Raw genomic sequence first — 21,786 nt, forward strand, 5'->3', positions numbered from 1 at the left:
ATGCAAAACTGTACTGTCAAAGTCCCATGGCCTCCAAGCACGCGGGATGCGGGGACACGGTGGCTCCCGCAAGCCTCTGGACCAAAGGAAACAACCACCGCCGTAAACAACAGCTTAGGAAAAGCCAGCGCCTGGTGAGGCGAGCAGGAGGGAGGCGCGCGGCACGGCGGCTCTGGGGCGGGACGTGTTGCCCTGGCACCCAGAACCTCGGCCTGTCCGCCACGTTGCCACTTACGCGATCTCGGGGATCTCGTCGTCGAGGCTGCTCAGGAGAAGCGGGATGAGCTTGTGCAAGAATGAGTAGCGGTCCCGCAGGTGCAGCAGCCAGCCCCCGACCACGCGCGCCACCGCCTGGCGCACCTGCAGGCAGAGGAGGGTGAGCGGCCTGCACGCGCGTGGGGCCCGCGGCAGCCCAGGCCCCCGTGCGGGCACACAGAGGCCCCCGAGCCCGCTCCGGTGCTCTGGCAGCTCTGCATCCCCATCTCGGGCCTGGAGCGAGATGCTAGCGCCCTAGGTCTCGCTGCTTCAACCCCTGTCCTCCGGGCTCAGGCCGGACCCTCCACTGGCCACGGCAGGTCCTGCAGCCCCGCCTCAGCCCTGTGGCACGCTTGCGGCCTCCTGTGTGGGAACCTCCTGGCTGGGCTGGGCACTGGCCGCCTATGTCCAAGAAGGTGACGTGCGTGCCTCTACCCACCTCACCCACTGCAGGGAAGAGGTGAGCTTCATGTCGCATGTGACCCGGGGAGCAGCAACAGGCCTCTGTTTTTATCATGTTCTGATTGGACCCAAGGATTCCGATGCCCGTTCCAGTTTAGTCGGGCAGGATCCCACCCACGGGGGCTCGGGTTACATCACACCCCGCGGGCTCCCAAAGTAGCCAGCACTGGACGCGCTGCCTCGGCTTCGGGTTCTCTACGTCACTGGAACTCACCTGGGAGGTAAGTTTCATTCTTTCATCCGCCCCTCCCCTCCCCTTCCATCTACCCCCCTCCCCGGGGCCCCCCCTGTCATTCCTGAGCGCCAGTGAGGGGCTGGGGGCCAACCAGACCTGCTCCCTCTCCCTTCCACCAGGGTTCTGGCCCAGGGCAGGTGCGCACAAGCGCCCAGGGCCTGAGCTGATCGCCTGTGGGGCGCCAGCAGCGGGGCAGGTGGGGCTGTTCCCAGGCAGGCTCCTGGGCAAACACCTATACGGTCACATCCTTGGAGCCTCAACAACAGGGTCGGTGCTTTATCCCAGCTACACAAAGCACACAGAACTCCGTCTTCTAGATGAAACACCCACAATCAGAGACGAGCAATGTGCAGAGGGAGCGCCCGACGGTCAGGGCGAGCCTGGGGCAACCGAGGGCACGTGCCTGCTTATGGGCAGTGACTTAACCTGAGCTGGGTGCTCTCACCTGGATGGTGCACTCAGGGGACCGGGGCCTTTCTGGGCCTGGAGGAAGCTGTGACAGCCCTGCTGCACCGGGACACCACCCCTTCCCACCTCCTTGGACATATCCTGCAGACCTCAAGTGACCAGGCTCCCGAGGGAAAAGCGAGGCCATCCCTCTGGGTCCCCTGCTGAGAAAGTAGAGAGGGACGGGCCTCTCATCACTTCCTGGGTAAGTGATCGGAGCCTCTAATCTTCCTGTGTAATAGAACAGGCACCTGGGGCCATTCTGGCCGTCTGCACACACTCTAGCAACACTGTCCTGACTCGTGCAAGTTCGATGTTTCATTGTATAAAGTAACTGTGACCAGCACAGAGAAAGGTGCTCAGCATCACTAATCACTAATCCTCAGGAAAATGCAAGTCAAAACCACAGGGAGATACCAGCTCACGGATGCAGAGGAACTGGATCCCTTGTACATTGCTGGTAGGAATGCAAAGCAGTGCAGCCACGTGGAACACAGTTTGGTGACTTCAACAAGCTGCACACGTGTTACTGTAGGACGGACACAGCAATTCCACTCCTGAGTGTTTACCCGAAAGAAGTGAAGCAGGACTCAAACGGATCCCTGCACACCATCGTCCTCAGCATCCCTATGCACAACAGCTAAAAAGTGGCAACAACCCAAGAGTCCGAGGACGGATGAATGGAGGAACGCAGTGTGGTCTGTCCACACGGTGGATGCTACTTAGCCTTAAAAGGAGCAAAGCACTGACACCTGCCACAGCTGGGTGGACCTCACCAACACAATGCTGAGTGAGAGAGGCCAGCCACAACAGACCCCATCCTGATTCCACTTACATGAAACAGCTAAATTGTCAGATCCAGAGAGACAGAAAGATTAGAGGTCATCAGGGGGTGGGGGGGACGGGGAGTAATTGCTTAATGGTCACAGTTTCTGTTCGCGATGATAAAAAAAGTTTTGGATGGTGGTGATGGTTGCACAGCACTGTGAATGTCCTTAATGTCACTGAACTGTGCACTTAAAAATGGCTAAAATGGCAAATTTTGTTATAAACATTTTACGAAAAAATTTAAAATTAATGATGTAATATATCAAAAACATTGAACGCTTTAAGTGAGGGAATTGTATGGTATGTGAATTATGGCTTGATAAAGGTGTTTTAAAAAATGAAACAGGGGCTTCCCTGGTGGCGCAGTGGTTGAGAGTCCGCCTGCCGATGCAGGGGACACGGGTTCGTGCCCCGGTCCGGGAAGATCCCACATGCCGCGGAGCGGCTGGGTCTGTGAGCCATGGCCGCTGAGCCTGCGCATCCAGAGCCTGTGCTCCGCAACGGGAGAGGCCACAACAGTGAGAGGCCCGCGTGCCGAAAAAAAAAAAAAAAATGAAACAAATCAAAATAAAGAGTTAATTATAAGGGAGCCCCCATAAGACGATCAGCTGATTACTCTACAGAAACGCTGCAGGCCAGAAAGGAGTGGCAAGATATATTCAAAGTCCTGAAAGGGAAAAATCTGCAACCCAGGATACTCTATCCAGCAAGATTACCATTTAGAATAGAAGGAGAGAAAAAGAATTTCCCAGACAAGCAAAAACTAGAAGAACACAGCAATACTAAACCTATCCTAAAAGAAATATTGAAAAGTCTTCTCTAGATAGAAAAGAAGCGAGAAGCTATAGGAAAGAGAAAAATCACAATTGGAAAGTAAATCACTTAAATAAGCCAGTATACAGGTTAAAAAAAAATGTAAAAAATTTTTGTGACAGCAACAATAGCCACAATGAATGACGAAAGGATAACTATGAAGATATAAAAGAGGACATCAAAATCATAAAACGTGGGCGAGATGAAGATGTAAAAGAGGACATCAACATCATAAAACATGGGCAAAAAAAAAACAAAAACAAAAACGTGGGCGTGAGGAGTAAGAAAATGTCGATTTTTTTCTTTTAGAATGTGTTTGAGCCCCTAATGACTATCAGTCTAAAGCAAGTAGATATAACTATGGGTTAACATACTTGAAAAACAGGGTAACCACAAATCGAAAACATACAACAGATTCACAAAACCCAAAAAGAAGAGAACACAAGCATAATATAAAAGGAAATCATCAAATCTCTGGCTAGGCTCACCAAGAAGAAAAGAGAGAGGTCCCAAATAAATAAAATAAGAAATGAAGAAGGAAAAATAACAACTGATACTGCAGAAATACAAAAGACCGTAAGAGAATACTATGAACAATTATATGTCAACAAATTTGACAACCTAGAAGAAATGGACAAGTGTCTAGAAACATACAGCTCACCAAAATTGAAACAAGAAGAAATAGAAAACTTAAACAGACCAATTACTAGAAGTTAAGTAGAATCTGTAATAAAAAAGCTCCCTGGGCTTCCCTGGTGGTGCAGTGGCTGAGAATCTGCCTGCCAATGCAGGGGACATGGGTTCGAGCCCTGGTCTGGGAAGATCCCACATGCCGCGGAGCAACTGGGCCCATGAGCCACAATTACTGAGCTCGCACGTCTGGAGCCTCTGCTCCGCAACAAGAGAGGTCGTGATAGTGAGAGGTCTGCACACCGCGATGAAGAGTGGCCCCCGCTTGCCACAACTAGAGAAAGCCCTCGCACAGAAATGAAGACCCAACACAGCCATAAATAAATAAATAAATTAAGTAATTAATTAAAAAAAGAAAAAGCTCCTTGCAAGGAATTCCCTGGCGTGCAGTGGTTAGGACTTGGCGCTTTCACTGCCAGGGCCCAGGTTCAATCCCTTCTTGGGGAACTAAGATCCCACAAGCTGCATGGTGTGGCAAAAAACAAACAAACAAAAACAAAAACAAAACAAAAACTCCCTGCAAACAAAAAGCCAGGACTGGGTGGCTTCACTGAGGAATTCTACCAGCATACAAAGAATGTACACCCATCCTCCTCCAACTCTTCCAAAAGACTGAAAAGGAGGTAACACTCCCAAAGACATTCTATGAAGCCACCATCACCCTGATACCAAAATCAGACAAAGACACCACCAAAAAAGAAAATTATAGGCCAATATCTTCCATGAATATAGATGCAAAAATTCTCAACCAAATATTACCAAACCCAGTCCAAGAACACATAAAAAAGATCATACACCACGACCACGTTGGACTCATCCCAGGGTCACAAGGCTGGTTCAACATACGCAAATCCATCAATGTGAAACACCACATCAACAAAAGACAAAAACCACATGCTCATCTCAAGAGATGCAGAAAAAGCATTTGATAAAATTCAACATCCATTCATGCTAAAAACTCTTACCAAAGTGGGTATAGAAATAACATATCTCAACATAATAAAAGCTACTTGTGACAAACCCACAGCCAACACAATACTCAACGGTGAAAAGCTGAAAGTCTTCCTCCACTCTCACCGCTTCTAGTCAACATATATTGGAAGTCCTAGCCACAGCAATCAGATAAGAAAAAAGAATAAAAGGTATCCAAGTTGGAACAGAAGAGGTAAAATTCTCACTATATGCAGATGACATGATACTATATTTAGAAAACCATGAAGACTCCACACAAAAACTACTAGAACTGATGAACAAATTCAGCAAAGTAGCAGGATACAAGATTAACATACAGAAATTGGTTGCACTTCTTTACACTAACAATGAAACATCATAAGGAAATTAAAACAAAAAAAACTTTTAAAAATTGCAACCAAAAAATTAAAATACTTAGGCATAAATCTGACCAAGGAGGTAAAAGACTTACGTGCTGCAAGCTATAAAACATAAAGAAATCTATAGATTCAATGTGATGCCTATCAAATTACCCATGACATTTTTCACAGAGTGAGAACAAATAATCCTAAAATTTACATGGAATCATAAAAGATCCAGAATTGCCAAGGCAAACCTGAGGAAAAAGAAAAAAGCAGAAGGCATAACCCTCCCAGACTTCAGACAATACTATGAAGCTACAGTAATCAAAAGAGCATGGTAGGGGCTTCCTTGGTGCAGTGGTTAAGAATCCGCCTGCCGGGCTTCCCTGGTGGCGCAGTGGTTGAGGGTCCGCCTGCAGATGCAGGGAACACGGGTTTGTGCCCCGGTCCGGGAAGATCCCACATGCCGTGGAGCGGCTGGGCCCGTGAGCCATGGCCGCTGGGCCTGCGCGTCCGGAGGCTGTGCTCCGTAACGGGAGAGGCCACCGCAGTGAGAGGCCTGCGTACCGAAAAAAAAAAAGAATCCGCCTGCCAATGCAGGGGACACGGGTTCAAGCCCTGGTCTGGGAAGATCCCACATGCCGCAGAGCAACTAAGCCCATGCGCCACAAGAAGCCACTGCAACGAGAAGTCCGTGCACTGCAACAAAGAGCAGCCCTCGCTCGCCACAACTAGAGAAAGCCCATGTGCAGCAACGAAGACCCAACGCAGCCAAAAATAAATTTATTAAAAAAAAAAAACAGCATGGTATTGGCACAAAAACAAACATATGGATCAATGGACTAGAGAGCCCAGAAATAAACCCACACAACTATGGACAATTAATCTTTGACAAAGGAGGCAAGAATACACAATGGGGAAAAGACGGTCTCTTCAGCAAGTGGTGTTGGGACAGTTGGACAGGCGCATGTAAATCAATGAAGTTAGAACACACTCTCTCACCATACACAAAAATAAACTCAAAATGGCTTAAAAACTTAAACATAAGACATGACACCATAAAACTCCTAGAAAAGAACATAAGCAAAACATTCTCTGACATAAATCATACAAAGGGTCAGTCTCCAAAGCAACAGAAATAATAGCAAAAATAAACAAATGGGACCTAATCAAACTCACAATCTTTTGTACAGCCATGGAAACCATAAACAAAACGAAAAGATGACCTATGGACTGGGAGAAAATATTTTCAAATGATGTGACCGAGGGATTAATTCCCAAAATATACAAACAGCTCATACAGCTCAACAACAAAAAACCAAACAACCCAATCGAAAAATGGGCAGAAGACCTAAATAGACATTTCTCTAAAGAAGACATACAGATGGTCAACAGGCACATGAAAAGATGCTCAACATTGGTAATTATTTGAGAAATGCAAATCAAAACTACAGTGAGGTATCACCTCACACAGGTCAGAATGGCCATCATTAAAAAGTCTACAAATAACCAATGCTGGAGAGTGTGGAGAAAAGGGAACGCTCCTACAGTGTTGGTGGGAATGTAAGTTGGTGCAGACACTATGGAGAACAGTATGGAGGGTCCTCAAAAAACTAAAGCTATAGCTAACATATGATCCAGCAATCCCACTCCTGGGCATATATCCAGAGAAAGCCATAATTCGAAAAGATTCATGCACCGCTATGTTCACAGCAGCACTATTCACTATAGCCAAGACATGGAAACAACCTAAATGTCCACAGACAGATGAATGGATAAAGAAGATGTGGTATATATATACAGTGGAATATTACTCAGCCGTAAAAAATGAAATAATGCCACTTGCAGCAACACGGATGAACCTAGAGATTGTCATACTAAGTGAAGTAAGTCAGAGAAAGACAAATACCATGTGATATCACTTATATGTGGAATCTAAAATATGACACAAATGAACCTATCTGTGAAACAGAAATAGACTCAGACATAGAGAACACACTTGTGGTTGCCAAGGGGGAGGAGGGTGGGAGAGGGATGGAGGGGGAGTTTGGGAGTAGCAGATGCAAACTAGTACATACAGGATGGGTAAACAACAAGGTCCTACTGTAGAGCGCGCGGAACTCTATTCAACATCCTGTCATAAACCATAATGGAAAAGCGTCTAAAAGACAACGTACATATATGTCTAACTGAATCACTTTGCTGCACAACAAATTAACACAACGTTGTAAATGAACTATACGCCAATAAAAAAAAAGAAGAAAGAAACAAATCAAGAACGTGTGGTTGGAGGCAGGGTGGGTTGCTGCGAGCGGCCTGGGGCCAGACCCAGGCCTGGAGCGGGAGGCCAGCTCCAGCTGGGGGCCCTGCGTACCTTACAGCAGCCCCAAGCCTCGGACGTGGAGGACTTCCGTGGGAAGGAATGAGATGATCTTTAATGTATGGATGCACAGGACACGAGGAGGCTGGCACTCCTGCTGTCGGGGCCACAGGGGCCACGGGCCGACCACCCTGCAAGTCCCCCACCGGCAACCACCGCTCCTCCCACCCCAAGGGACCGGAGTCCTTCACCCCATCCTCCCTTCGGGAGAGAGCCTGCCCTCACAGCCTTCACTCTGCTCCCCACGGCCTCAAATCCATGACACGCCCTCTGAGCTGGCTTCTGCCAACAAAAGAGCCGGTTCTCTCACCTCCACCTGCCTGCCTGTCTTGTCTGTCTGTCTCTCCTCAGGCCCCAAAGCCAATGGAAGGAATTACCCCAATACACCAACCCTGGCTCCATCCTCCTCCCAGGCCTCGTTTGCCAACCTCTGCGGCTTTTTGATTAAATCACCTTGATGGAGGAGGATGTTACAGATGCTTCTGCAAACCGTGGAAATACTCAGTTTAGAGTTTCTTCCTAAAAGGAAGCAGTCCTTAACAAATATATTAAGACAACTCAGGTCTCCCCCAGCTTCTCAAAGACATGAAATAGGAACACCTGTGACCGCGAATGATGGAAAGACACTTAACGTCACATATAGTGGCTTTAAAAAAAGACAAAAGTGAGGGAGTGACAAATAGCACACTGGCACACTTCTGGTGGAGAAAAGGGACTGCCTGGAGGAGAAACTCTGGTTACCTGGGGGACATCATCAAAGAGCCGCTGAGCAAAGTGAGGAAGGACGTCGTCCACTGACTTCCCGCTGCCAAACTGGATCACCGTGCCCGTGGCCTCGATGACGGCCACCCGCACCTTCCAGTGCTGGTGGGAGATGGACTGCATCAGGGGGCCGATCAAGGACTCCGACTGCATGTGGAAGTGGTCTGTGGGACGGGGAGACCATCAGTCACCAGGGGAGCCTGTGAGCGTCAACCCTGGCCTAGTTCCCTTGGGCTGGCCACACACAGCTTTGTACCCCAGCACCAGAAGAGGTGCAGAGTTGGGCGTGTGACCCAAACAACACCTCTCCGACCCAGAGACTTGGGAGGACCAAAGGGAAAAGGCCGGGGCTGGACCCATCTCAGCTGAACACAAGAGCTGGGAGGGGAGAACCTGAAGCTGCAGATGGCTGCGACAGGCACTCCAGAGTACGCTGAGTGGGGAGACACTGCGCGTCCCCACCTCTGGATGAGTCTGCAGCCAGACACCCAACACGACCGCAGGAAGCTGGATCAGCACCGCCTCAGGCAAAGCCACCCCACTTCCTAAAGGCCTCACAGGAAGTCACGACCAAGGGCTCTTCGTGACAGCCAAGCGAACCCTCTGGTTTAGCAGTTGTGCCGCTGCTTGAGACCCTTCTGTAAGGTCGCTATTTCTGTGATACTTGGGGCGAGTTCTTTCAGCGTTCGTGTCCTGAGATCAAGGCAGGCTTCGGTCCACTACTGCCCAGTGTGCGGGGAGCCAGAGGAGAGACCCCGTGCGCACAACTGGGGGGTGGGGGACAGAGGGGACGGCGTTGAGACGGGGAGATGCTTCACTCGGCAACCAGCGAGCATTCACTGCGGGCCGGCACTGCGCTCTGGGCTGCGGGTGCAACAGGGTGCGGACGAGGGCGGGCTTGGGGAGGGGGCGACGTGGGAGGAGACAAGGGCGGGCACCTGGCGTGGCGCGCGCCAGGTCTGCGGCGCACTCGCAGCTCTCTCGGCGCACGGCGGCGAAGGGGTCAAGCAGCGTGCAGCGCAGCACGCGCACCGCGTCGTCCAGGTGGGGCGCGAGCGCAGCGCCGCTCAGGCGTACGGCCAGGTGGAGCAGCTGCACTAGCGCCAGGCGCAGCTCCTCGCAGACCTCGGGCGGTGGGCGGCGCGCGGGCTCGGGGCCGGCCAGGCGCGCGGCGAGAGCGGGCAGCAGGCGCGGGAGGGCGTCACGGGGCCGGGCGGCTCGCCGCAGGCCCAAGTCCAGCAGGTGTACGGCCAGCGCGCGGCAGCCCTCGGCCGGGTCGGCCAGGCAGCGCAGCAGGCGCGGCAGCAGCAAGCGCGCCCACGGGCCCTGAAAGGCGGCGGCTGCGGCGGCGGGGTCGCCGTCGGGCGCCTCGGGCCGCGCCGCCTCCAGGGTGCGCTGCAGCGCCTCCAGCGCGCGCCGCCGGCCCAGCTTGCTGTCGGCCTCCAGACCGGGCAGCATGCGGCTCAGTACGCGGCTTAGCTCCGCCGCCTCGGCCGTCTCGGCGGCTTCCGCCGGGTCCGGGGACGCCGCGGCCTCGGTCGCCACCAGCGCCGCCATCTCCCCCGCGTTGCTAGTCACCGGGGGAGACCGGCGCTTTTACGACGGTCGCGGCGCGGATTACGGCGCGTTTTCCGGTCGGCTCCGAGAGTAACTTTATTGGCAGCTCGGAACACTGACAGGACACGGCCGGGGGGCGGGGCCGGGGCGGGGAGTCGGAGGGCTGAGGGGACGCGGGCCAGGCCGGGGGTCCTGGGCAGGTCTGGAGCCCGATATGACGGCCGCTGCGGACTTGTGTACAGTCAGGCGTGGTGGTCGTGCCCTTTCGTGTCCTCAGGTGGCTACTGTGACCCTCACCTCTCCTGCATGCCCGGGTCGGACCAGTTCCGTCGGATACGGTGACGTGGAGAGGGCACCTGGTCTCTCCGGCTCGGGTCTTCGTCTAGTGGGTGACACGTTAATCAGCGTGCAGTTACCGTGGTCCTGAGGGATGAAGGCCAAGGAACTTGGCGTAGACTGGAAGGCTTCCTGGAGGAGGTGACAGCCCCAGCGTAATATAGTGGGTAATTAAGAGTTAACTAGGTGAAGGGGGGGTGAAAGCGTTGCAGAGGGAGAGGACAGCATGGGCAAAGGCCTATGGTGGGAGTGGGACTGCTCAGTTGTGCCCCCCAAAGTTCACGTAGTGGAGTCCTGACCCCCCCAGGACCTCAAAACATGACCTTAGTTAGCAATAGGGCCATTTAGACTCATCAAGTTAAGAAGGATGGGCCGTAATCCATATGACTGTGTCCTTATAGAAAGGGGAAACTGGAGACAGACAAGCACCCAGGGAGAACGATCATGAACACGGATGGCCATCTGCAGCTTAGGAGAGCGGCCTGGAGCAGACTCACTCCCTCAACGGCTCTGGGGGAAGCAGCCTCTGACACCGTGATCCTGGACTTCTGGATTCCAGAGCAGTGGGGAGATAAATTTGTGTTGTTAAAGCCGCCAGGTTTATTTATGGTACTTGTTGGGCAGCCCCAGGAACAAATACGGGGAGGGGGCCTGACACTGTTCCGGGAAGTGAAGAAAAGTGCCCTGTGGCTAGAGCCCGGGGGCCCAGGGGGAGCAGGGTCCTCTGGGTGGCTCCACTGGGTCCCAGTGGGGGATGCAAGGGAGGATTTAAGGTGGAAGAGTTTCGCGTAAGGTTTGTGTTTTTAGAAAACTGCTTTGGCTGTTGCAGAACAGGTTAGCAGGGAGCCAGGCAGTCGCCACATGAGGCCGTTGCGAAGGCCGTGCTCTGGCTGAGATGAGTGAGTAAACACTTAAATGGGGGTGGTGGACTTCCCGCCCCAGAAGGTGCTGCAGACTCACTTTCCCAGCTGCTCCCCACGAAGTACAACTAAGTACCTTGCAGCTAGTTCAGCAGACAATGGGGAAAGGCTCTGAGCTGGAAAGGAGACGGGCTGACTGGGGACTCCAGCACTGGAGGAACAGCCATGGGATGGGTCCCTGGAGTTTCTCTTTCTTGTTTACAGGTTCCTGGAATAGGCGCTAGAGGGGGCTGCAACCCAGACCTGCCGACAGGCCACTCACTGAGTACACGATCACTGCCTCAGCATCTGTTCTGTGTGGCCCGCTGCCTGCGGGGCCTTGAACTGACAGGAGCCCTCCCGCGAGTGCGTGACCTAGATGACAGCCCGCAGAGTCACCAGTAAACCGAAGTTCCTGATGTGACCCCCCCGCCCAACACCCTTGTGATAACCTCTCTCCCTGTGGGCCCCATAGATTAAACCCCTGTGAAGCTCACCAAAACCCTGCTCCCTCTGGTTTGAACTGACCTATCCAGCCTTAGCCCAGGAACCCCAAAGCACAGCCCTGTGGACCTAATACAGGTGTGCGCCCCGGGTCCCGACTCCTGGGCACTCTGCCTGTACGTCCTCCAGGACCTGTGAGTCGTAAGCTTCCCTGTTCCGCTGTTTCTTGAGGTCTTTGTTGAACCACCAGGCAGCCTGGCCACATGCCTTCTGACACTGCAGGCAGCACCCACAGGGATGGAGTGACAGCCGGGGCAGCACCGGGAGAATGGAGCAGACAGGAAGGGCATTGCAAGGGATGGGGAAATAAAACTAACATTGGAACCACAGGCCATAAAAGTAGGCTGGAATTTATACACTAAACCTAAATTGGATGACTTTCTGCTGAAATAGAAGATTAATTTTTTGTTTGATGTGGACCATTTTTTAAAGTTTTTATTGAATTTGTTACAATATTGCTGCTGCTTTTTTTTTTTTTTAATATATTTTGGTGTTTTGGCCGCGAGGCATGCGGGATCCTAGATCCCTGGCCAGGGATAGAACCTGCACCCCTTGCATTGGAAGGCGAAGTCTGAACCACTGGACTGCCAGGGAAGTCTCTGAAATAGAAGATTTAAATAAAATCAGGATTCTTCTAACACAATAACCAAAATGTCCAGTATACAGTAAAAAACCACTGGTCATACCAAGAACCAAGGAAAACCATTATTTGAACATGAAAAGAAGTGAACTGACGTGAACACCAAGATAAATCTTGGAATTATCTGAAAAGGATTTTAAAGCAGTCATAAAAATGCTTTTTAAAATATTTATGGGGCTTCCCGGGTGGCGCAGTGGTTGAGAGTCCGCCTGCAGATGCAGGGGACGCGGGTTCGTGCCCCGGTCTGGGAGGATCCCACATGCCGTGGAGCGGCTGGGCCCGTGAGCCGTGGCCGCTGAGCCTGCGCGTCCGGAGCCTGTGCTCCGCAACGGGAGAGGCCACAACAGTGAGAGGCCCGCGTACCGCAAAAACAACGACAACAACAAAAAAGTGCACAGAGCCTCAGGTCTGCAGGACAATCGTTTTTATCACCAGAGTCTCAGAACAGGAGGAGGGAGAATGTGGGCTGAAAAAGTGTTTGGAGAAATAATGGCTGAAAACTTCCCAAATCTGGTGAAAGACATAAACCCATAGGTACGAGAAGCTAAGGAGCCCCATGCAGGGTAAGCCTTGTGAGTCCACACCAAGAAACAGCATTGAATCTGTGAGGACTAAAGACAGACAAAAATGTAAAAACAGCCAGAGAGAAATGATGTGTTCCCTAGAGAGGAACACCAGTGTGAATGACAGATTTCTCATCTGAAATCACAGCAGCCAGAAGGAAGTGGCATATTTTTTTATATATATTTTTTATATCTGATTGTTGAAGCAAAAACTATAATACTGGGACTTCCCTGGTGGCACAGTGGTTAAGAATCTGCCTGCCAATGCAGGGGACAAGGGTTCGATCTCTGGTCTGGGAAGATCCCACATGCTGCAGAGCAACTAAGCCTGTGCACCATAACTACTGAGCCTGCACTCTAGAGCCTATGTGCCACAGCTACTGAATCCCAGGCGCCTAGAGCCTGTGCTCCGCAACAAGAGAAGCCACCGCCATGAGAAGCCCGTGCACCACCACAAAGAGTAGACCCTGCTCTCCGCACCTAGGGAAAAGCCAGCACGCAGCAACAAAGACCCAATGCAGCCAAAAATAAATCAATTTATATATAAAAATTATAATACCGATGAGCTCTGTGCACGTGGGGGAAATATTTACAATAATTATATTTGAAAGGTGAGGGTAAAGGGAGGTTTCTACACTGCACTAGATGTGAAACATCGGTACCAGTAAACTGATAATTAACATACGTACACAGGAGTGTGTAGAACAGCCACTAAGAAAAGTAAACAGTGATATACTCAATACGTTACAAAGTGGAATTCTAAAGGATATTCAAGTATCCCGTAATATGGCACGAGGAAACAAACACAAATAATAAAATGGCAAACTTAGCCTCTATCAATAGTTGAAAATGTAAAGGGGCCAAACACACCAGTTAGAAGACAAAGATTTGCAGAGGGAATAAAAAACCACGACCCAACTATATGTCATTTACCGTATGCTAAAACTCACTTCAAACGTAATGATGTGGGTAGGTTGAAAGAAAAAGGAAAAAGACATCGTGTAAACATTCACTTATAAAAAGCACAATGACTAATATCAGCTAATTTCCCTTCAGAGCGAGGGAAATTTCTACAGAAAAGGAGGTGCATTGTATAAGAATAAAAGGATCCATCCACCAGGAGGACACATAGCAATCGCAAATGCTTATGACCCAAACAACAAACCTTCAAGATACACGAAGCAAACACTGGCAGAGCTGAAAGGAGAGAGACCAACCCCCAGTTCCAGGTGAGGACCTCAGCGCCCACTCCACAAGTGCTGGAACTACTAGACATTCCACAAGGACACAACACCATCAACCAAAGGGATCGGTGGACATTTACAGACCCTCCACCCAACAGAGCAGGATGCCCGGTATTCACAGGTGCCCAGGGACATGCCAGGATAGACTATCCATAAAACAGACCTCAGCAAATGTAAAAGAAGTGAAGTCACAGAGAGCATTTTCTCTGACAAAAAATGGAATCAAACTAAAATTCAGTAACAGACAATCTTCAAACATGGAAATTAACTCGGTTCTACTCAGAAATAAAGAGGAAGGAACTATCGATACGTGCAAGAACTTGGATGCATCTCTAGGGGATTATGCTGAGTAAAAGAATACAATCATACCAGATACCAATAGTGTGATTCCGTGTGTATAACATGCATGAGATAATTACAGAGATGGGGGACACGTGAGTGGTCCCCAGCTGTTAGGGGTGGGGCTGGGTGCGACTACACGGGTGGCAGAAGGAGCTTGTATAGTGATGGTGCTTGAGTGTCCTGACTGTGGTGGTGGCTACATGAGTACTTAGGGGGTATCTGGCCTCTTGTCCCGTCCCCATTCTTCCAGACTGAATAGAATAAGCAGGGGCAGTAGAACAGGGGGACCAAGGAGAGAAAAGTCTTTATCTGAGCAACATGAAACAGGAACAAGAAGCTACATAAAAGAAGCTGCGTAGAAGGTGGATGATAGAAGCAGATAATGCTAATTTCTGGTTAGTACACGTCCTAGAAAAAGGGATAATCAAAATGGGGCAGAGAAGGTATTCAAAGGGATAACCGAGACATTTGCCAGAGTTAAAAGTGAAAGACCTTCAGATTGAAGGAACTACACAGCACCAGTGAGGCACACGTATTGACATGTTGTGAAACTTAGGAATACCAAAGAAAAACAGGAGTTTGTGGGAGACTGCCAGAGAGAGAACAGGGTGCCTTCAAAGGGACAAGAGTCAAACTGATGTCAGATGTTTTTCTTTAGTTCCACAAATACTTTTGTAATTGCTTCCAGGGGCCCGTTTAGGGTAAAAAAAAAAAAAAATGTTGATTTGTTTTTCCCCAACAGGAAAATATACGGACAAATCTGAACACAGTAAAGGAAAGGAAATGATAAAGGTTAGAACAGAAATTAGTGAAACAGTAAAACGAACATACATACAACACAGATTATTAAAACCAAGAGTTTATTCTTTTTAAGGGCTAATAAAATCGATAACCCACCTGTCAGGACTGACAAGGAAAAAAGAAGTTCAAAAGCACGAATACCAACATGAGGGTAAAAGTTTATCATGAAAGGTTCTAAACATTAAAAAGATACTAAAGTAATAATACTTTATGCCAAAAAAAATATGAAATAGAGGAAATCCTAGGAAAACATAATTTACTAAAATCTCCACTAGAAGAAATAGAAACTCAGAATAGTCTACTACCTATCAAAGAAGTTGAATTTATCATTTCAAAGCTTCCCACAATAAAGGCTATAATCACAGATGGCAGCAAACACTTCAGAACACTTAATAAGGAAATAACTCCAACCGCCAAGTTGTCTTCTAAAGTGCCTGTACCATTTTGCATTCCCAGACAGTAATGAATGAGAGCGACCATTGCGTCACATCCTTGCCAGCAATTGGTATTGTCAGTTTTTTTTGAATGATAGCTATTCTAATGGGTCTGTAGTGGCGTCTTGTTGTTTTATTTGCAATTCCTTATGGCGTATGATGTGAATCTTTTCATATCCTTGTTTTCCATTTTATATCTTATTTAGTGAGATGTACGTTCAGATCTTTTGTCCATTTTTAATTGTATTTATTGTTGAGTTTTAAGATTTATATATTTTGATACGTCTTATCAGATATATGTTTTACTATTTTCTCTCACTCGGTGGCTTTTCATTTTCTTAACAGTAATTGGCAGAGCAGAAGTTTTAAATTTTAATAAAATTCAACTTAGTTTTTTTTTAAAAAAGGAAATAACTCCAATCTGAAAATAGGAAGAGAGAACATCTCCCAACTCATTTTGTGGAGCCGGTGTCACAGCCTTGATCCCAAAAAGTGAGAGGGAAATTACAGAAAGGAGTATTAGAGATCAACTTTTTTCAACACAGATGCAAAAATCCTAAACAAAATCTTAACAAATTAAATCTGGAGAGAGGCACTTTAGAAAGGATAATACATTGAGACCAGACTGAGTTTATTCCAGGAATGCAAGTTAATTTTTTAACATTAAAAATTAATGTGATTTACCACATTTTTAAAAACATAAATAAATTTATTTATTTATTTTTGGCTGAGTTGGGTCTTTGTTGCTGCACACAGGCTTCTCTAGTTGCGGCGAGCGGGGGCTACTCTTCGTTGCGGTGCACGGGCTTCTTACTGCGGTGGCTTCTCTTGTCGTGGAGCATGGGCTCTAGGCACGCAGGCTTCAGTAGTTGTGGCTCGTGGGCTCTAGAGCGCAGGCTCAGTAGCTGTGGCTCGTGGGCTCAGTAGTTGTGGCTCGTGGGCTCTAGAGCACAGGCTCAGTAGCTGTGGCGCACGGGCTTAGTTGCTCTCTGGCGTGTGGGATCTTCCAAGACCAGGGCTTGAACCTGTGTCCCCTGCATTGGCAGGCAGATTCTTAACCACTGCGCCACCAGGGAAGTCCAACCACATTTTTAAAAAAGGAGAAAAATGGTGTGATCATCTCAGTAGTTGCAGATAAAGCACTTGATGAGATTTGACGCCCATTTGTCATTTAAAATCTTAGCAAGTTACGACTAGAAGGGAGGTTCTCTACGGCATGTCTGCCAAAATCCCACAGCCAAAAAACATGTTCAGTGTAGTTGTTTCCAAAGTAGCCCATTTTTCCCAGCTCTGCACACGTGGCCGGTCCTCTCCCAGTAAAGTGGAGCCCCAGCTGGCCTGTAACTCGCTGTGGCCGTCAGAGTGTGGCAGAGGAGGGCCCAGCTGCTTGTGCCTGCTGTGAAGGTCTGGCCACCACCTCACCTGTTAGGATGGTTCTTATAAAAAACAAGCAGAAACTGACAGACATTTGGGAGGAAGAATGTGGAGGAATTAGGGCACTTGAGGCCCGCCGGCGGGAATGTGAAGTAGTGCAGCCACCGTGGAGACAGTGTGGTGGTTCCTGAAAAAATTCAACAGGATTAGCGAGTGATCCGGCAAGTCCCCATCTGGATGTACGGGTGAAAGAAGGGGAGGCAAGGACTCTCGGGTTTGACACCCTCCTTCGCAGCAGCATATTCACAGCAGCTGAAAGGCGGGAGCACCCCACCCGCCCGCGATGGGCGGATGGATACACAATACACGAGGCATATATCTGACTCTCAGCCTTCAACAGGAACGCGGAGCTGACACCTGCTACCGTGTGGATGAACCTCGACCACGTTAAGCACAGTGAGAGAAGCCAGCACGAAAGGCCACGTGTTGTGTGATCCCATGTCCATGAGGCACCTGGCTCAGTGGCCTGGGCTGGGAATTCCAGTTGCTAGAGGCTGTTCCAAGGTCAGGTTTGGGGCAGGTGGATGGTGGGGTAAGAGGGAAAAAGCAAAACTTCTCTGTCCTTTCCCGGCCCGCCTCCCGCCTCAGCCTCACCAGAGGAAGGAAAAGGCTTTAACTTTAAAGTCAGGCTGGAGTTATGATCATTTCATAGCTCTGGACACTTACAATGACCGAGTTGATCCTGAGTTTATATCTTAACATGACAGTAGAACTTTGAAATTCTCTACGTTTGAGCCAAAATGTATAGGCAGGAGCAGAGAAGGAAACTCTTTCTCCGAATACATTTTAAAGACCCGGCCAAGGGCTTCCCTGGTGGCGCAGTGGTTGAGAGTCCGCCTGCCGATGCAGGGGACACGGGTTCGTGCCCCGGTCCGGGAAGATCCCACGTGCCGCGGAGCGGCTGGGCCCGTGAGCCATGGCCGCCGAGCCTGCGCGTCCGGAGCCTGTGCTCCGCAACGGGAGAGGCCGCAACAGTGAGAGGCCCGCGTACCTCAAAAAAAAAAAAAAAAAAAAAAAAAAGACCCGGCCAAAAAAAAGCAGGAAAAAGGAAAAAGCAGCTTCAGGTCTGTTCCAGGACCCCCTCATTCAGTGTCCTGGTTACAAACGTGGTGAAGTGTGTCGTTTCGCCAGCATAATAAACTGATGTAAGCAGATGCGCTGGGTTGGTCCATTCACTCGCTGTCTCCTCCGGCCGGTTCTCATGGGGCGCTCGGGGTCCCCGGCATCCGCAGCAGCTCCTCCTCCTAGCGGAGCCCGTGCTCGGTGCTCGGTGCTCGGCGCTCGGCGCTCGGGGCGCGGGGTGGGGGTGGGGGGACAGTCAATCGAAGGACGTCCTGAGCAGGTGCGGGGAGGAACAGAGGGCAGGATGCCTGAGGACAACACGGATGGGGGAAGACACTCGTCAGGGACAGACGAAAGCATGATGGGGCCCTGGGGACGGGCAGCCCTCGCTGCCTGAGGTTGTCACCAGCTTTGTTTTCTGCAGACGTTGGGGGAGTCACCATAAACTCAGGACCTTACACCCCCTGATCACCTCAGGGTCTGTGGGTCAGGAGTCCAGGCAGGGCTCAGCTGTGTCCGCTGAAGGTGGCCCCGGGTCCACGCAGAGGGCTGGGTCCTCTGCTGGGAGTGCCTTGGGTGCGCCTGGGGCCCACCCGCCACACCCCCAAACCATCCCAGGGAGCAGTGTGTGGATTAGATGCGCTGACTGGTTCCTGCTGCCTCTCAGGAGCCTGCGGCCGCGCCCCAAGGCCGTGTCCCTCCCCTTCATCCCCGCTCTGGGCTCCCTGCTCTCCTGACCCCAGCTCCTCTCCCACATCCCCCCAGGTTGGCTCTCTGCTCCTGGGAGGAATTAGCTCGCTCCCCCATGAGGGACGTGGCTGGTCACGGGACTTGACCCTGGGCCTCTTGCTCTGCTCCCACCCGCTGGTCCCTTCAGTCCCTGTCAGCTGGGGTTGAGAGTCACACCCACCTAGACGGGTGGGGAGATTCGATGGCTCTTCCAGGTAAAGCCCCCGGCGCCGCCCCACGGCCCCACGCGGGTCAGGTGGCAGGGCCCACGTCAGCGCTGGGCGGGCGGGTGAGAACCCTCCTTTCCTCACCCCAGCGGATATCTGTCTCCTTGCCCTGCAGGAGGGGGGGATGGGGGGGACAGAAGTTCAGTAAATGGCCTCTGGCACACTTAGAATAGAGCTGCAGCTGCAGGGAGCCCTGGGCGGCACCCCAGGGCCCAACCTGGCCCTCAGGTGTGGGAGCCACAGGGAGGGCTCTCCGCAGAATCAATGTCCCCGTTGAGTCTTGCTGGGTGAACTGGACTTGGCAGAGTCAGGAGTTTGGGGCGGGGGAGAGGGGGGGTTGGAAAATAATGTGGCTTTGAAGTTGGACCTTTGCAAGACTTGGTGATTCGGGTTCCAGGGCTGAGGTGAGGACCTCGGGGCTGGGGCACGTGAAGCCCTTCTGCTGGCTGTGCTGGGGTGGGTCCTTCCCTGTGGGTGGAGGGGACACACAGACCAGCACGACTTGCTGGGACTTCTGAATGATGACATGATCACCATTGCATGTTTTCAGGACACCCAATAAACCGGGACTTGTCACCATCCAGCGGTGGCGACATCGACCTAGCTGTGTGTGGCATCACTGGTCCACACGGCTTCCTGTCCCTGCTCCGTGAGGGGGATGCCTGCCGTCCTCACGTCAGGCCACTGGCTGCCGGTGGTCTGGTCAGTTTCCCTGACGGACCCTGTGCTCGCCGTCCCCCATCACGGAGGGAGGGGCCGGAGGGATCGTGTCGTTCAGGGTGGAGCCACTTGGATCAGCTGCAAACAACCGCTGTGCCGTCAGTGCAGACATTTGCTGGTTAACACAGCCTGGCCCAGACTCAGAGCGAGGCCAGGCTTTCTCGAGGGCCCCTGGCTCCCCTCCTCGAAGCAGTGAGTGCCTGGGTGTGTTGGAAGCATTTCCCTTCCACTCAGGCGACGCAGGGGGCAGGGGCACAGGAGAGATGGGGGGAGCTTGTCTGCAGGCTGGGCCACGGGTGGGGGACCTGGCCGCGCACTACTCCTTGAGGAAGGTGGGGAGGGAGTTCTTAGGGAGAGCCTGCTTGTAGCCCCCGGCTGGCAGGGCCTCTGAGGTAGCTATCTGAGTGGCCTGGAAGGTCTGCAGGGGACAGGCTGGTGGGAGCTGCCACCGTGGTGGTGTGAGGGTGGGGCTCGTCCAGCCACAGCTGAGAGGGGTGGAGGAACCAAGTTTCTGGTGGGCTTGGTGCACTGAGCCGACCGCCAGGCCCTGAACTCGGAGAGCTCCTTGTCTTGCAAGACGTGGTCCAGGGGGCTCCCTGCCAGGAGGAGGCTATGTGTGTGGAGGGGGGGCTCGGGGTTAGAAGGCCATCCTCGGAGAGGGTCTCCCCCTCCCTCGGAACCGTGCAGGGGGAAGGTCCCTGCAGAGGTCCCTGGAGCACCCCAGGAGATTCTGAGAACAAAAGCCAGCCCTGGAGCATATGCCCCCCACCCCCCAAGTCCGTCAAGTGAAACCTGGCCCTAATTTTTTGTCATCCTCTTCACCAGGCCACCCTGAGGAGCCAGCAGTAACTGGGGGGCGGGGGGGAGGGGCAGCAAGCGGGGAGAGGAGGTCTGAGCAATCAGGCAGGTGGAGCGGAGAAACAGCCAACGGTTTAAATTAGTTGTGGAATAAAGTTTTGATTCAGTTGAGACTGGACTTCAGTTCCCAAAAATGACTCTTGCAATAAGTGTGATGGGACAGGTGTGACTGTACCTGAGGTGGGGATGGGCCAGGAGGCACGCCGAGGGCAGGGGATGAAGAGGCAGGAAGGAGTTTCTAGTCTGACCACCTGAGCACATCCTCTTCCTTTCGCTTCAAGCCGTCAGGAAGAAGCTGGGTCAGCGTCAGCCCTGCTGGGGTGCGTGCGGGGCAGCCGGCCACCCTGCAATGTGTCTTTGTGGACGGGGCAGTATGGGTGGGAGAGCAGAGGTCTTCCCCTTTAAAGGCCTGAGATCCCTACCCCATCTCCTGGTATTCAGACTGCTCCAGGTAAAGCGTTGGGGACCCCCAACTGCCCGAGATGATGTTTCCACCACCACCCTGGCAGAATGGGAGCAAAACATGACTTTAGGCAACAGGAAAATAAGGGTGATTCCCTTTCCTGCAGGCCTGGGCTGGTGGATTAGGGGCTGTGATGGCCTCTGACCTCCTGGAAGCCCATGGGTGGTGGGAAGAATTTAGGATGACCCTGTGATTTCCCCCTGGGGCATCTGGGTGAAGCTGGTGCCCTTAACCAAGAAAAGGAGTAGCCTAGACCTGCCTGGCCACCAATGCAGGCCCTGTGACATGCAGATGTGACACCCCAGGTGTGAAGGTGGGGGAGGCCATCACCCCAAGGCAGCAGGTGGCTGCCACCAGCCAGGGCGGACAATCCGGGCAATCGCAGGGGCTCCAGTGGAGGGGGTGGAGGGGTGAGGAGGGAGCCTGCGGGGCGGTAGTAGTGGTCCTGGTCCAGCTACGCAGCTTCACATGGATCTGTGGGTCTGTCTGTACAGCACGAGGCCTGTCAGCCTGAATGCCTTGGGGGCGGGGGAGGGGCGGGGGGAGGGAAGAGGAGGAGAAAGAGAGGGAGGAGGGGGAAAGAGGGAGGGCACGGGGTAGGCTGCCGGTGAGGGGAAATCTAGGGGGGAGGGAGAGGTGGGTCCTGGGGATGTGGGAGATAGACGGGGTGGGGGGCGGGGGTGAGATGGGGCGGGGAGGGGCAAGCGGGGAGTCGGGGAAGGCCTGGAGCGCGGTCGGCGGGAAGGGGGCGGCGGGGCTGGGGGTGGATCGGCGCGGCGCGGGGGCGG

At 51.9% G+C, this 21,786-nt stretch overlaps 1 protein-coding gene and 1 long non-coding RNA gene across 2 annotated transcripts in view; one reads left to right on the forward strand and one right to left on the reverse strand.

Annotated features, from left to right (window-relative positions):
- DNAAF5 (dynein axonemal assembly factor 5) overlaps positions 1 to 9,757 on the reverse strand; it is a 36,369-nt gene extending 26,612 nt beyond the window's left edge. The window contains exons 1-3 of the mRNA XM_079945371.1: positions 9,124 to 9,757; positions 8,165 to 8,349; positions 236 to 360 (exon numbers count right to left, since the gene is read on the reverse strand). Of these exons, the coding sequence (XP_079801497.1) occupies positions 236 to 360; positions 8,165 to 8,349; positions 9,124 to 9,742 (929 nt within the window). The 5' untranslated portion in view covers positions 9,743 to 9,757. The remainder of the gene's footprint in view (positions 1 to 235; positions 361 to 8,164; positions 8,350 to 9,123) is intronic.
- LOC307198418 lies at positions 9,124 to 12,077 on the forward strand. Its single transcript, XR_013831634.1, has 4 exons — positions 9,124 to 9,229; positions 10,020 to 10,219; positions 10,480 to 10,687; positions 11,203 to 12,077. It is a non-coding gene; the product is annotated as an uncharacterized lncRNA (long non-coding RNA).
- Positions 12,078 to 21,786: the final 9,709 nt, after the last annotated feature.

This window comes from Stenella coeruleoalba (genome assembly GCF_951394435.1).
Source record: "Stenella coeruleoalba genome assembly, chromosome: 15".
Lineage (NCBI taxonomy): Eukaryota > Metazoa > Chordata > Mammalia > Artiodactyla > Delphinidae > Stenella > Stenella coeruleoalba.